Below are 13870 nucleotides of genomic sequence, written 5' to 3'. Positions count from 1 at the left end.
AGGGTCAGAGGTTTCCTTGGACGGGCAGTAATCTGAGGAGAATAATCAGAGATGTTGATTAACAATGAAAATCGAAGCAAATTTGTGTTTTGGGTGGTCGGATGGTAGAATAGCAGGCAGATTCCAAAGGCAAGGTACAGCCAATATGCTATTTGCTTGCAGAAGCGCGGTGAGAGCGCTTCCTGGGAGCTGTAGTGAAGAATGATCGTGAGGCTATATAGTTTTCAAGATAAGGGGATCCCAGTGCAGCGATATTTACCGCATCAGAGGAATTTAGTAGTGAGGTCAGCAAGAGCTCCTTGCAGCAGTGCTTTCCTGCACCACCAGGGACAAATCCCCCCTCCACCCCCATCCCAGCCCCCTCTCCGCCACCACAATTTCGTCTGTTGCTGTGCTGTCTGTGTTGAGAAGTCGAGGAGGGATGTTGTCTTCATAAATAGTGCTTGGACCACTTACCCATAGGGAAAAATTAAACTGTACTGACAATTCACAGCACACACAAAAGTACACTCGTGGTGGGTTAGAAACCTCAGTGTGAAAAGGTACAAACCAAAACACTGTCCGGTGATACCGTGGTTTCTTTAAAGACGGAAGGTAAGGGAAGATTTCTTAAATGGCACACAAATGCTCCAAACTCAAAGGGCTGAAATGGACATCGGTGACACTCTTGAAGGGAAAAACTTTGTTTCATTGGAGGACTCGATCACACAGTGAAAATGGGAGTCCCACAGTTGGAAATAACCTTGAAGGCTAGCAATCTGTCCTTCTCTAGTATTTTAATGCATAAAGAGTGCCTAGAGATGGAGAGAAGAGAGAGCCTACTATTGGTGAGTAGGCAAAAATATGAATTGGGTCCCCAGGAAGAACAAAAGAGTAATGGGGACCCCGGTCGTTTGGGGAAAGGCACTCAGCTTCTTTATTCCTCTGACAATGGAAAGGAAAGCCACGGGGAGGTGCCAGCACTCCCCAGAGATTGCCACAAGTTGACCGTACTAAGTGTAGGCCAGGGCACCGAGCCTCAGTGATTTCCATGGACTGCAGGTGCAAAGTTCCTTGCTTAGGCGTATGGAGAAGACTGTGGCCCCATCTGGGAAGGTTTGGGAACACTTGCGTGTGATCCTGCAGAAGCCATGAGTAGGGGAGAAGTCTCTTCCAAAGCTCACCCTCCCCCCCATCCTCCCACCGCCCGGACCAGTACACGTGGACGCGGGTGAGAATGCATCACTTGTGTTACTTGTCGCTGAGAAAGGCAGGGGCACTACTGCAGGGCACACGGCTGGTGCAGAGCCTGGAGAAGTCTCCAGCTTGGCCCCCGCCCCACCTCCGCACCCCACGCACCCGCCTGGTCCACGGCTCCCCACTCAGGTCTCTCTTGCCCAGGGCTGCCTTCCTGACTGAGATGGTGTCCTTGACCCGTGTATCCCTCCCTGTCCCCAGAGCCCAAGGAGGTGTTTGCCAAGGAGCAGCCAGCACGCAGTGAAGTGCAGGCCGTGGCGGGGTCCAGTGCCACGCTGAGCTGCGAGGTGGCCCAAGCCCAGACACAGGTGACGTGGTACAAGGATGGAAAGAAGCTGAGTTCGAGCTCGAAAGTGCGTGTGGAGGCCACGGGCCGAGGGCGGCGTCTGGTGGTTCAGCAGGCGGGCAAGGCAGACGCCGGGGAGTACAGCTGCGAGGCCGGGGGCCAGAGGGTCTCCTTCCACCTGGATGTCACAGGTCAGTCCTGGAGGAGGATACTAAGCTAGCCTATTTGGAGGTGATGAGGGGACGGTCTTGCGGCTTCCACAGATGGGTGTTCACTTGCCTGTAGCCTCCCAGTCTTCCACGTCCCACATTTATAGCCATTTTTGCCCGGGGGGATTATGGATGGAGACTGTGGGCATGGAAGGAAGAGGGGCCATTTGTGTCCACCTGTCTCCATGCGGTAAGGCCCAGTCACAGTGTCTTAGCACCTGCCCAGAGTCTTCCTGTTGTTCCTGGTATTGGGACCCTGGCTCTCCCTAATGATTGGGTTTGAGGTAGGCCTGGGGATATGTGACTTTCCTCCCATGGTACGTCTTTCCTGACACCTACCGCATGGCTCATGCCAGGTCTTGGGTTGCTAGATGGGGTTTCAATTTCATTGATCACAGATTAGCAGAGATGTTGGCCATGCAGTCCCGCTTGGAATTATTTTAGAAGTGAACTTTGGATGGTCAGATTTGAGGTTTCTGCAACGCCCTTCCTTCAATTTCCTGAATAGGGAAGCTCCGGTTGCCTGTAGGTAGCAGAAGATAGGCGAAGTTTGTTGTCACGATCTTGCAAAGGGAGGAATAAAGGAGGAATGGAATAGAGTCACCTGTGCTATTTAGGGTGATCGTCTTAAATGCAGTAGGCTTTTGCCTTTGTCTTCAAACAGTTTGGATGCTGCGGGTCAGTATTCCTAATGGTGTTATACTGATGAATTTAGGAACAGAAAGGAAAATGTCGCTACTGACCCATCAGTCTGCTTTGCTAATGAGGAGTTAGTGTACTAGCAGCAGACTCTGACTGCCAAAGCAGTCTTTATTTCGTTGCATTTTCCTAAAGGTTAGTGTCGCTGCCTCGTGGCTGGAACATAGGGCAGTCTTTGAAATCAGGTTACTCGTCTTCTGTGAAGAGAGCCTTCATGCTGAGTAGGGGTGGGCTGCCATTCCACATTGACTCCTAGGTGCCAACCCGTAACTGTTTGAGACCGTGCGATCATATGATTATTTATGGGTGTGTATAGATATCCCAGACCCGAGAAGGCATTTCTGTAAAATGTGGCATTCGGAGAGTATTAGAGAGTGTTCTAAGATAAAAGCTTTGCAAAGTTGTGAAGTTTGACTAAATCCTGGACAACTGTTTGAAAACTGACACAAGAAGATGTAGAAAACTCAAAGAGTTGTATGACTTGTCAGTCAGTAGGACGAATAATGAAAAATCTTCCCAAGAACTACCTGGTACTTCTCTGGTACAGTCTACAAACTATCCTGGAAAACTGTTATTCCATGCTTGTGGAGATGGTCTTAGAGATAGAAAAAGGAGATGCACTCCATAAGTCTGTTTAAATTCAGAACATAACATTGATGCATACAGAATCACTGAAGAAAGGCAGGAAGGATGAATGCAATTCCAGACGTATGTATTGCAAATATCACAGCCAAAATCATAAATGAATTGTTAGCAAACGGAATTCAGCCATGCGTCCACATGGTGGAGTCAGTGATGAGAGTCCTAGTCCAGGATTGCACGTTGTGTTGAAGGTTGGCAAAATTAATATATATAAAGCATGGAATTAAGAGATTGAATGCAAAAGGATGTGGTCCTCTGAACGAGTAGAGAATCAAATGGTTGATGAAATGTGATCATCCCAAATCCAGGCAAAAAATGTGAGAAAACTGAGCACCAGTTCCTGCCATATAATTGTTAAAATACTGTACAAAAGTGTTTTTGGGCCGCCCTGGTAGCGTGGTGATTGAGAGTCTACCTGCCGATGCAGGGGACACGGGTACAGCCCCGGTCTTTGAAGATCCCACATGCCGCTGGGATCCCACATGCCGCTGGAGCAGCTGGGCCCGTGAGCTATGGCCGCTGAGCCTGTGCATCCGGAGCCTGTGATCCGCAATGGGAGAGGCCGCAACAGTGAGAGGCCCGTGTGCCACAAAAAAAAAAAAAAAGGCTCTTTTTTTAACGTTTTGATAAAATTCCTCCAACAACAACAACAGCAACAACAAGACCAGCATCCCACTTAACGTGTCCCTGGAAATCTTTGATGTGAGGGAGAACACACGTGGGCCTCTGTAGCTACTGAGTGGATTCAGGAGGAACATAAAATCACAGGCAACGGGTTTAGAAAAACTCAAGGTAGAATTTGCTGATGATGTGATTATCAACTCAGACAGTCCGATGGATCAATTATTAGGCTGTGTACGATTGTTGAGTAAGATTAGGGTGTAAGAGAATGAACATGCAGAAGACATTTCCACAGCTAAGTCCTGGTGAGAAACGCTGGGCAAGTGAAACTTTTGTGAAAGAGTTAAAATGGCACAATTGTATCATGTTCCTAATTCCAGGTCTGATAAAAGGTGCTACGAGACTATGTGGGGAAATTAGCACACATTCTTGAGAGAGAGTCAGAGGTTTCCATCGATGCAACGTAATCTGAGGAGAAAAATCAGAGATGTTGATTAACAATGAAAATCGAAGCAAATTTGTGTTTAGGGTGGTCGGATGGTAGAATAACAGGCAGATTCCAAAGGCAAGGTACAGCCAATGTGCTATTTGCTTGCAGAAATACGGTAGGAGCCCTTCCTGGGAGCCGTTGTCAGGAATGATCGTGAGGCTATATAGTTTTCAAGATAAGGGGATCCCAGTGCGGCGATATTTACCGCATCAGAGGAACGTAGTAGTGAGGTCAGAAGTAGCTCTTTGCAGCAGTGGTTTCCTGCACTACCACGGAAAAATCCCCCCTCCGTCTGTCTCCCAGCCCCCTCCCCGCCGTCACAATTTCGTCTGTTGCTGTGCTGTGCGTTCAAGAAGTCGAGGAGGGATGTTGTCTTCATAAATAGTGGTTGGACCACTTACCCACAGGGAAAACTTAAACTGTACTGACAATTCACAGCACACACAAAAGTACACTCGTGGTGGGTTAGAAACCTCAGTGTGAAAAGGTACAAACCAAAAGACAGTCCGGTGATACCGTGGTTTCCTTAAGACCGAAGGTAAAGGAAGATTTCTTAAATGGAACACAAATGCTCCAAACTGAAAGCGTGAAATGGACATTGGTGACACTATTGAAGGAAAATTTTGATTCATCGGAGGACTCGTTCACGCAGTGAAAATGCGAGTCCCACAGTTGGGAATAACCTTGAAAGCTAGCAATCTGTCCTTCTCTAGTATTTTAATGCATAAAGAGTGCCTAGAGATGGAAAGAAGAGAGAGCCTACTGTTGGTGAGTGGGCAAAAATTTGAATAGTTGCACCAGGAAGAACAAAAGAGTAGTGGGGACCCCAGTCATACAGGGAAAGGTGCTCAGCTTCTTTATTCCTCAGACAGTGGAAAAGAAAGCCACGGGGAGGTGCCAGCACTCCCCAGAGATTGCCATAAGTTGACCATAGTAAGTATAGGGCAGGGCACCGAGCCTCAGTGTTTTCCATGGACTGCAGATGTAAAGTTCCCTACTTAGGCGTATGGAAAAGACTGTGGCCCCATCTGGGAAGGTTTGGGAACACTTGCGTGTGACCTCGCAGAAGTCATGAGCAGGGGAGAAGTCTCTTCTAAAGCGCACCCTCCCCCGATCCCCCCAACTCCCGGACCAGCTCACGTGGACGCGGGGGAAGTTCATCATTTGTGTTACTTGTCGCTGAGAAAGGCAGGGGGACTTCTGCGGGGCACATGGCTGGTGCAGAGCCTGGAGAAGTCTCCAGCTTGGCCCCCGCCCCACGTCTGCACCCCTCGCACCCCCCTGGTCCATGGCTCCTCACTCAGGTCTCTTTTGCACAGGGCTGCTTTCCTGACTGAGATGGTGTCCTTGACCCATGTATCCCTCCCTGTCCCCAGAGCCCAAGGTGGTGTTTGCCCAGGAGCAGCCAGCACGCAGTGAAGTGCAGGCCGTGGCGGGGTGCAGTGCCACGCTGAGCTGCGAGGTGGCCCAGGCCCAGACGGAGGTGACGTGGTACAAGGATGGAAAGAAGCTGAGTTCGAGCTCGAAAGTGCGTGTGGAGGCCACGGGCCGAGGGCGGCGGCTGGTGGTGCAGCAGGCGGGCAAGACAGACGCCGGGGAGTACAGCTGCGAGGCCGGGGACCAGAGGGTCTCCTTCCACCTGGATGTCACAGGTCAGTCCTGGAGGAGGATAATAAGCTAGCCTATTTGGAGGTGATGAGGGGATGGTCTTGCGGCCTCCACAGACGGGTGTTCACTGGCCTGTAGCCTCCCAGTCTTCCACGTCCCACATTTATAGCCATTTTTGCCCGGGGGAGGATGGATGGAGAGTGTGGGCATGGAAGGAAGAGGGGCCATTTGTGTCCACCTGTCTCCATGCGGTAAGGCCCAGTCATGGTGTCTTAGCACCTGCCCAGAGCCTTCCTGTTGTTCCTGGTATCGGGACCCTGGCTCTCCCTGATGCGTGGGGTCTGAGGTAGGCACGGGAATATGTGACTTTCCTCCCATGGTACGTCTTTCCTGACACCTACCACATGGCTCATGCCGGGTCTTGGGTTGCCAGATGGGGTTTCAATTTCATTGATCGCAGATTAGTGGAGATGTTGACCACCAAGTCCCGCTTGGAATTATCTTAGGAGTGAACTTTGGATGGTCAGATTTGAGGCTAATGTGACGCCCTTCCTTCAATTTCCTGGATAGGGAAGCTCCAGTTGCCTGTCGGTAGCAGAAGATAGGCCAAGTTTGTTGTCATGATCTTGCAAAGGGAGAAAGAAAGGAGGATTGGAATAGAGTCCCTTGTGCTGTTTAGGGTGATCTTCTTAAATTCAATAGGATTTTGCCTTTGTCTTCAAACAGTTTTGATGCTGCGGGTTAGTATTCCCCGTGGCATTTGTGAAAGAGTTAATGGGCACAATTGTATCATTTTTCTAATTCCAGGTCTGATAAAAGTTGCTACGAGACTATGTGGGGAAATTAGTACACATTCTTGAGAGAGGGTCAGAGGTTTCCTTGGACGGGCAGTAATCTGAGGAGAATAATCAGAGATGTTGATTAACAATGAAAATCGAAGCAAATTTGTGTTTTGGGTGGTCGGATGGTAGAATAGCAGGCAGATTCCAAAGGCAAGGTACAGCCAATATGCTATTTGCTTGCAGAAGCGCGGTGAGAGCGCTTCCTGGGAGCTGTAGTGAAGAATGATCGTGAGGCTATATAGTTTTCAAGATAAGGGGATCCCAGTGCAGCGATATTTACCGCATCAGAGGAATTTAGTAGTGAGGTCAGCAAGAGCTCCTTGCAGCAGTGCTTTCCTGCACCACCAGGGACAAATCCCCCCTCCACCCCCATCCCAGCCCCCTCTCCGCCACCACAATTTCGTCTGTTGCTGTGCTGTCTGTGTTGAGAAGTCGAGGAGGGATGTTGTCTTCATAAATAGTGCTTGGACCACTTACCCATAGGGAAAAATTAAACTGTACTGACAATTCACAGCACACACAAAAGTACACTCGTGGTGGGTTAGAAACCTCAGTGTGAAAAGGTACAAACCAAAACACTGTCCGGTGATACCGTGGTTTCTTTAAAGACGGAAGGTAAGGGAAGATTTCTTAAATGGCACACAAATGCTCCAAACTCAAAGGGCTGAAATGGACATCGGTGACACTCTTGAAGGGAAAAACTTTGTTTCATTGGAGGACTCGATCACACAGTGAAAATGGGAGTCCCACAGTTGGAAATAACCTTGAAGGCTAGCAATCTGTCCTTCTCTAGTATTTTAATGCATAAAGAGTGCCTAGAGATGGAGAGAAGAGAGAGCCTACTATTGGTGAGTAGGCAAAAATATGAATTGGGTCCCCAGGAAGAACAAAAGAGTAATGGGGACCCCGGTCGTTTGGGGAAAGGCACTCAGCTTCTTTATTCCTCTGACAATGGAAAGGAAAGCCACGGGGAGGTGCCAGCACTCCCCAGAGATTGCCACAAGTTGACCGTACTAAGTGTAGGCCAGGGCACCGAGCCTCAGTGATTTCCATGGACTGCAGGTGCAAAGTTCCTTGCTTAGGCGTATGGAGAAGACTGTGGCCCCATCTGGGAAGGTTTGGGAACACTTGCGTGTGATCCTGCAGAAGCCATGAGTAGGGGAGAAGTCTCTTCCAAAGCTCACCCTCCCCCCCATCCTCCCACCGCCCGGACCAGTACACGTGGACGCGGGTGAGAATGCATCACTTGTGTTACTTGTCGCTGAGAAAGGCAGGGGCACTACTGCAGGGCACACGGCTGGTGCAGAGCCTGGAGAAGTCTCCAGCTTGGCCCCCGCCCCACCTCCGCACCCCACGCACCCGCCTGGTCCACGGCTCCCCACTCAGGTCTCTCTTGCCCAGGGCTGCCTTCCTGACTGAGATGGTGTCCTTGACCCGTGTATCCCTCCCTGTCCCCAGAGCCCAAGGAGGTGTTTGCCAAGGAGCAGCCAGCACGCAGTGAAGTGCAGGCCGTGGCGGGGTCCAGTGCCACGCTGAGCTGCGAGGTGGCCCAAGCCCAGACACAGGTGACGTGGTACAAGGATGGAAAGAAGCTGAGTTCGAGCTCGAAAGTGCGTGTGGAGGCCACGGGCCGAGGGCGGCGTCTGGTGGTTCAGCAGGCGGGCAAGGCAGACGCCGGGGAGTACAGCTGCGAGGCCGGGGGCCAGAGGGTCTCCTTCCACCTGGATGTCACAGGTCAGTCCTGGAGGAGGATACTAAGCTAGCCTATTTGGAGGTGATGAGGGGACGGTCTTGCGGCTTCCACAGATGGGTGTTCACTTGCCTGTAGCCTCCCAGTCTTCCACGTCCCACATTTATAGCCATTTTTGCCCGGGGGGATTATGGATGGAGACTGTGGGCATGGAAGGAAGAGGGGCCATTTGTGTCCACCTGTCTCCATGCGGTAAGGCCCAGTCACAGTGTCTTAGCACCTGCCCAGAGTCTTCCTGTTGTTCCTGGTATTGGGACCCTGGCTCTCCCTAATGATTGGGTTTGAGGTAGGCCTGGGGATATGTGACTTTCCTCCCATGGTACGTCTTTCCTGACACCTACCGCATGGCTCATGCCAGGTCTTGGGTTGCTAGATGGGGTTTCAATTTCATTGATCACAGATTAGCAGAGATGTTGGCCATGCAGTCCCGCTTGGAATTATTTTAGAAGTGAACTTTGGATGGTCAGATTTGAGGTTTCTGCAACGCCCTTCCTTCAATTTCCTGAATAGGGAAGCTCCGGTTGCCTGTAGGTAGCAGAAGATAGGCGAAGTTTGTTGTCACGATCTTGCAAAGGGAGGAATAAAGGAGGAATGGAATAGAGTCACCTGTGCTATTTAGGGTGATCGTCTTAAATGCAGTAGGCTTTTGCCTTTGTCTTCAAACAGTTTGGATGCTGCGGGTCAGTATTCCTAATGGTGTTATACTGATGAATTTAGGAACAGAAAGGAAAATGTCGCTACTGACCCATCAGTCTGCTTTGCTAATGAGGAGTTAGTGTACTAGCAGCAGACTCTGACTGCCAAAGCAGTCTTTATTTCGTTGCATTTTCCTAAAGGTTAGTGTCGCTGCCTCGTGGCTGGAACATAGGGCAGTCTTTGAAATCAGGTTACTCGTCTTCTGTGAAGAGAGCCTTCATGCTGAGTAGGGGTGGGCTGCCATTCCACATTGACTCCTAGGTGCCAACCCGTAACTGTTTGAGACCGTGCGATCATATGATTATTTATGGGTGTGTATAGATATCCCAGACCCGAGAAGGCATTTCTGTAAAATGTGGCATTCGGAGAGTATTAGAGAGTGTTCTAAGATAAAAGCTTTGCAAAGTTGTGAAGTTTGACTAAATCCTGGACAACTGTTTGAAAACTGACACAAGAAGATGTAGAAAACTCAAAGAGTTGTATGACTTGTCAGTCAGTAGGACGAATAATGAAAAATCTTCCCAAGAACTACCTGGTACTTCTCTGGTACAGTCTACAAACTATCCTGGAAAACTGTTATTCCATGCTTGTGGAGATGGTCTTAGAGATAGAAAAAGGAGATGCACTCCATAAGTCTGTTTAAATTCAGAACATAACATTGATGCATACAGAATCACTGAAGAAAGGCAGGAAGGATGAATGCAATTCCAGACGTATGTATTGCAAATATCACAGCCAAAATCATAAATGAATTGTTAGCAAACGGAATTCAGCCATGCGTCCACATGGTGGAGTCAGTGATGAGAGTCCTAGTCCAGGATTGCACGTTGTGTTGAAGGTTGGCAAAATTAATATATATAAAGCATGGAATTAAGAGATTGAATGCAAAAGGATGTGGTCCTCTGAACGAGTAGAGAATCAAATGGTTGATGAAATGTGATCATCCCAAATCCAGGCAAAAAATGTGAGAAAACTGAGCACCAGTTCCTGCCATATAATTGTTAAAATACTGTACAAAAGTGTTTTTGGGCCGCCCTGGTAGCGTGGTGATTGAGAGTCTACCTGCCGATGCAGGGGACACGGGTACAGCCCCGGTCTTTGAAGATCCCACATGCCGCTGGGATCCCACATGCCGCTGGAGCAGCTGGGCCCGTGAGCTATGGCCGCTGAGCCTGTGCATCCGGAGCCTGTGATCCGCAATGGGAGAGGCCGCAACAGTGAGAGGCCCGTGTGCCACAAAAAAAAAAAAAAGGCTCTTTTTTTAACGTTTTGATAAAATTCCTCCAACAACAACAACAGCAACAACAAGACCAGCATCCCACTTAACGTGTCCCTGGAAATCTTTGATGTGAGGGAGAACACACGTGGGCCTCTGTAGCTACTGAGTGGATTCAGGAGGAACATAAAATCACAGGCAATGGGTTTAGAAAAACTCAAGGTAGAATTTGCTGATGATGTGATTATCAACTCAGACAGTCCGATGGATCAATTATTAGGCTGTGTACGATTGTTGAGTAAGATTAGGGTGTAAGAGAATGAACATGCAGAAGACATTTCCACAGCTAAGTCCTGGTGAGAAACGCTGGGCAAGTGAAACTTTTGTGAAAGAGTTAAAATGGCACAATTGTATCATGTTCCTAATTCCAGGTCTGATAAAAGGTGCTACGAGACTATGTGGGGAAATTAGCACACATTCTTGAGAGAGAGTCAGAGGTTTCCATCGATGCAACGTAATCTGAGGAGAAAAATCAGAGATGTTGATTAACAATGAAAATCGAAGCAAATTTGTGTTTTGGGTGGTCAGATGGTAGAATAACAGGCAGATTCCAAAGGCAAGGTACAGCCAATGTGCTATTTGCTTGCAGAAATACGGTAGGAGCCCTTCCTGGGAGCCGTTGTCAGGAATGATCGTGAGGCTATATAGTTTTCAAGATAAGGGGATCCCAGTGCGGCGATATTTACCGCATCAGAGGAACGTAGTAGTGAGGTCAGAAATAGCTCTTTGCAGCAGTGGTTTCCTTCACTACCATGGACAAATCCCCCTCTGTCTGTCACCCAGCCCCCTCCCCGCCGTCACAATTTTATCTGTTGCTGTGCTGTGTGTTCGAGAAGTCGAGAAGGGATGTTGTCTTCATAAATAGTGGTTGGACCACTTACCCACAGGGAAAACTTAAACTGTACTGACAATTCACAGCACACACAAAAGTACACTCGTGGTGGGTTAGAAACCTCAGTGTGAAAAGGTACAAACCAAAAGACAGTCCGGTGATACCGTGGTTTCCTTAAGACGGAAGGTAAGGGAAGATTTCTTAAATGGAACACAAATGCTCCAAACTGAAAGCGTGAAATGGACATTGGTGACACTATTGAAGGGAAAAATTTTGATTCATCGGAGGACTCGATCACACAGTGGAAATGCGAGTCCCACAGCTGGGAACAACCTTGAAGGCTAGCAATCTGTCCTTCTCTAGTATTTCAATGCATAAAGAGTGCCTAGAGATGAATGTAGAGAAGAAAGAGCCTACTATTGGTGAGTGGGCAAAAATTTGAATTGGGTCCCCAGGAAGAACAAAAGAGTAATGGGGACCCCAGTCATACAGGGAAAGGTGCTCAGCTTCTTTATACCTCAGACAATGGAAAAGAAAGCCACGGGGAGGTGGTAGCACACCCACCAGATTGCCACAAGTTGACTGTATTAAATGTAGGGCAGAGGACCGAGCCTCAGTGATTTCCATGGACTGCAGGTGCAAAGTTCCCTGCTTAGACGTATGGAGAAGACTGTGGCCCCATCTGGGAAGGTTTGGGAACACTTGCGTGTGACCTCGCAGAAGCCATGAGCAGGGGAGAAGTCCCTTCCAAAGCGCTCCCTCCCTCCACCCTCCCACCGCCCGGACCAGCACACGTGGACGTGGGGGAGAATGCATCACTTGTGTTACTTGTCGCTGAGAAAGGCAGGGGCACTACTGCAGGGCACACGGCTGGTGCAGAGCCTGTAGAAGTCTCCAGCTTGGCCCCCGCCCTACCTCCGCACCCCTCGCACCTGCCTGGCCCACGGCTCCCCACTCATGTCTCTTTTGCCCAGGGCTACTTTCCTGACTGAGATGGTGTCCTTGACCCATGTATCCCTCCCTGTCCCCAGAGCCCAAGGAGGTGTTTGCCAAGGAGCAGCCAGCACGCAGTGAAGTGCAGGCCGTGGCGGGGTCCAGTGCCACGCTGAGCTGCGAGGTGGCCCAGGCCCAGACGGAGGTGACGTGGTACAAGGATGGAAAGAAGCTGAGTTCGAGCTCGAAAGTGCGTGTGGAGGCCACGGGCCGAGGGCGGCGGCTGGTGGTTCAGCAGGCGGGCAAGGCAGACGCCGGGGAGTATAGCTGCGAGGCCGGGGGCCATAGGGTCTCCTTCCACCTGGATGTCACAGGTCAGTCCTGGAGGAGGATACTAAGCTAGCCTATTTGGAGGTGATGAGGGGATGGTCTTGCGGCCTCCACAGATGGGTGTTGACTAAATCCTGGACAACTGTATGAAAACTGACACAAGAAGATGTAGAAAACTCAAAGAGTTGTATGACTTGTCAATCAGTAGGACCAATAATGAAAAATCTTCCCAAGAACTACCTTGTAGTTCTTGGGTACAGTCTACAAACTATCCTGGAAAACTGTTATTCCATGCTTGTGGAGATGGTCTTAGAGGTAGAAAAAGGAGATGCACAACATAAGTCTGTTTAAGTTCAGCACAAAACATCGATGCATACCAGAATCACTGAAGAAAGGCAGGAAGGATGAATGAGATTCCAGATGTATGTATTGCAAATATCACAGCCAAAATCATAAATGAAATGTTAGCAAAAGGAATTCAGCCATGCGTCCAGAGGGTGGAGTTAGTGATGAGAATCCTAGTCCAGGATTGCACGTTGTGTTGAAGGTTGACAAAGTTAATATATATAAAGCATGGAATTAAGAGATTGAATGCAAAAGTTGTGGTCCTCTGAACGAGTAGAGAATCAAATGGTTGATGAAATGTGATCATCCCAAATCCAGGCAAAAAATGTGAGAAAACTGAGCACGAGTTCCTGCCATATAATTCTTAAAATACTGTACAGAAGTGTTTTGGGGCCACCCTGGAAGCCCAGTGTTTGAGAGTCCGCCTGTCCATGCAGGGGACACGGGTTCGTGCCCCGGTCCGGGAAGATCCCACATGCCGCGGAGCGGCTGGGCCCGTGAGCCATGGCCGCTGAGCCTGTGCGTCCGGAGCATGTGCTCCACAACGGGAGAAGCCGCGACGGCGAGAGGCCCATGTACTGCAAAAAAAAAAAAAAAAAGGCTCTTTTTTTAACGTTATAATAAAATTACTCCAACAACAACAACAGCAACAACAAGACCAGCATCCCACTTAACGTGTCCCTGGAAATCTTTGATGTGAGGGAGACCACACGTGGGCCGCTGTAGCCACTGAGCGGATTCAGGAAGAGCATAAAATCACTGGGAAAGGGTTTAGAAAAACTCAAGGTAGAATTTGCTGATGATGTGATTATCAACTCAGACAGTCCGATGGATCAATTATTAGGCTGTGTACGATTGTTGAGTAAGATTAGGGTGTAAGAGAATGAACATGCAGAAGACATTTCCACAGCTAAGTCCTGGTGAGAAACGCTGGGCAAGTGAAACTTTTGTGAAAGAGTTAAAATGGCACAATTGTATCATGTTCCTAATTCCAGGTCTGATAAAAGGTGCTACGAGACTATGTGGGGAAATTAGCACACATTCTTGAGAGAGAGTCAGAGGTTTCCATCGATGC

The 13870-nt window shown here is 49.1% G+C and overlaps 1 protein-coding gene across 1 annotated transcript in view; it reads left to right on the top strand.

Moving 5' to 3' along the window:
* OBSCN (obscurin, cytoskeletal calmodulin and titin-interacting RhoGEF) overlaps window positions 1-13870 on the top strand; it is a 175887-nt gene that overhangs the window by 45016 nt on the left and 117001 nt on the right. Inside the window, exons 12-14 of the mRNA XM_069540562.1 lie at window positions 1438-1713; window positions 8092-8367; window positions 12219-12494. Coding sequence (XP_069396663.1) covers window positions 1438-1713; window positions 8092-8367; window positions 12219-12494 — 828 coding nt within the window. The remainder of the gene's footprint in view (window positions 1-1437; window positions 1714-8091; window positions 8368-12218; window positions 12495-13870) is intronic.

This window comes from Delphinus delphis, chromosome 3 (genome assembly GCF_949987515.2).
Source record: "Delphinus delphis chromosome 3, mDelDel1.2, whole genome shotgun sequence".
NCBI lineage: Eukaryota > Metazoa > Chordata > Mammalia > Artiodactyla > Delphinidae > Delphinus > Delphinus delphis.
Note: the sequence above shows the minus strand (reverse complement) of the source record. Positions and strands in the feature narration are given on the sequence as shown.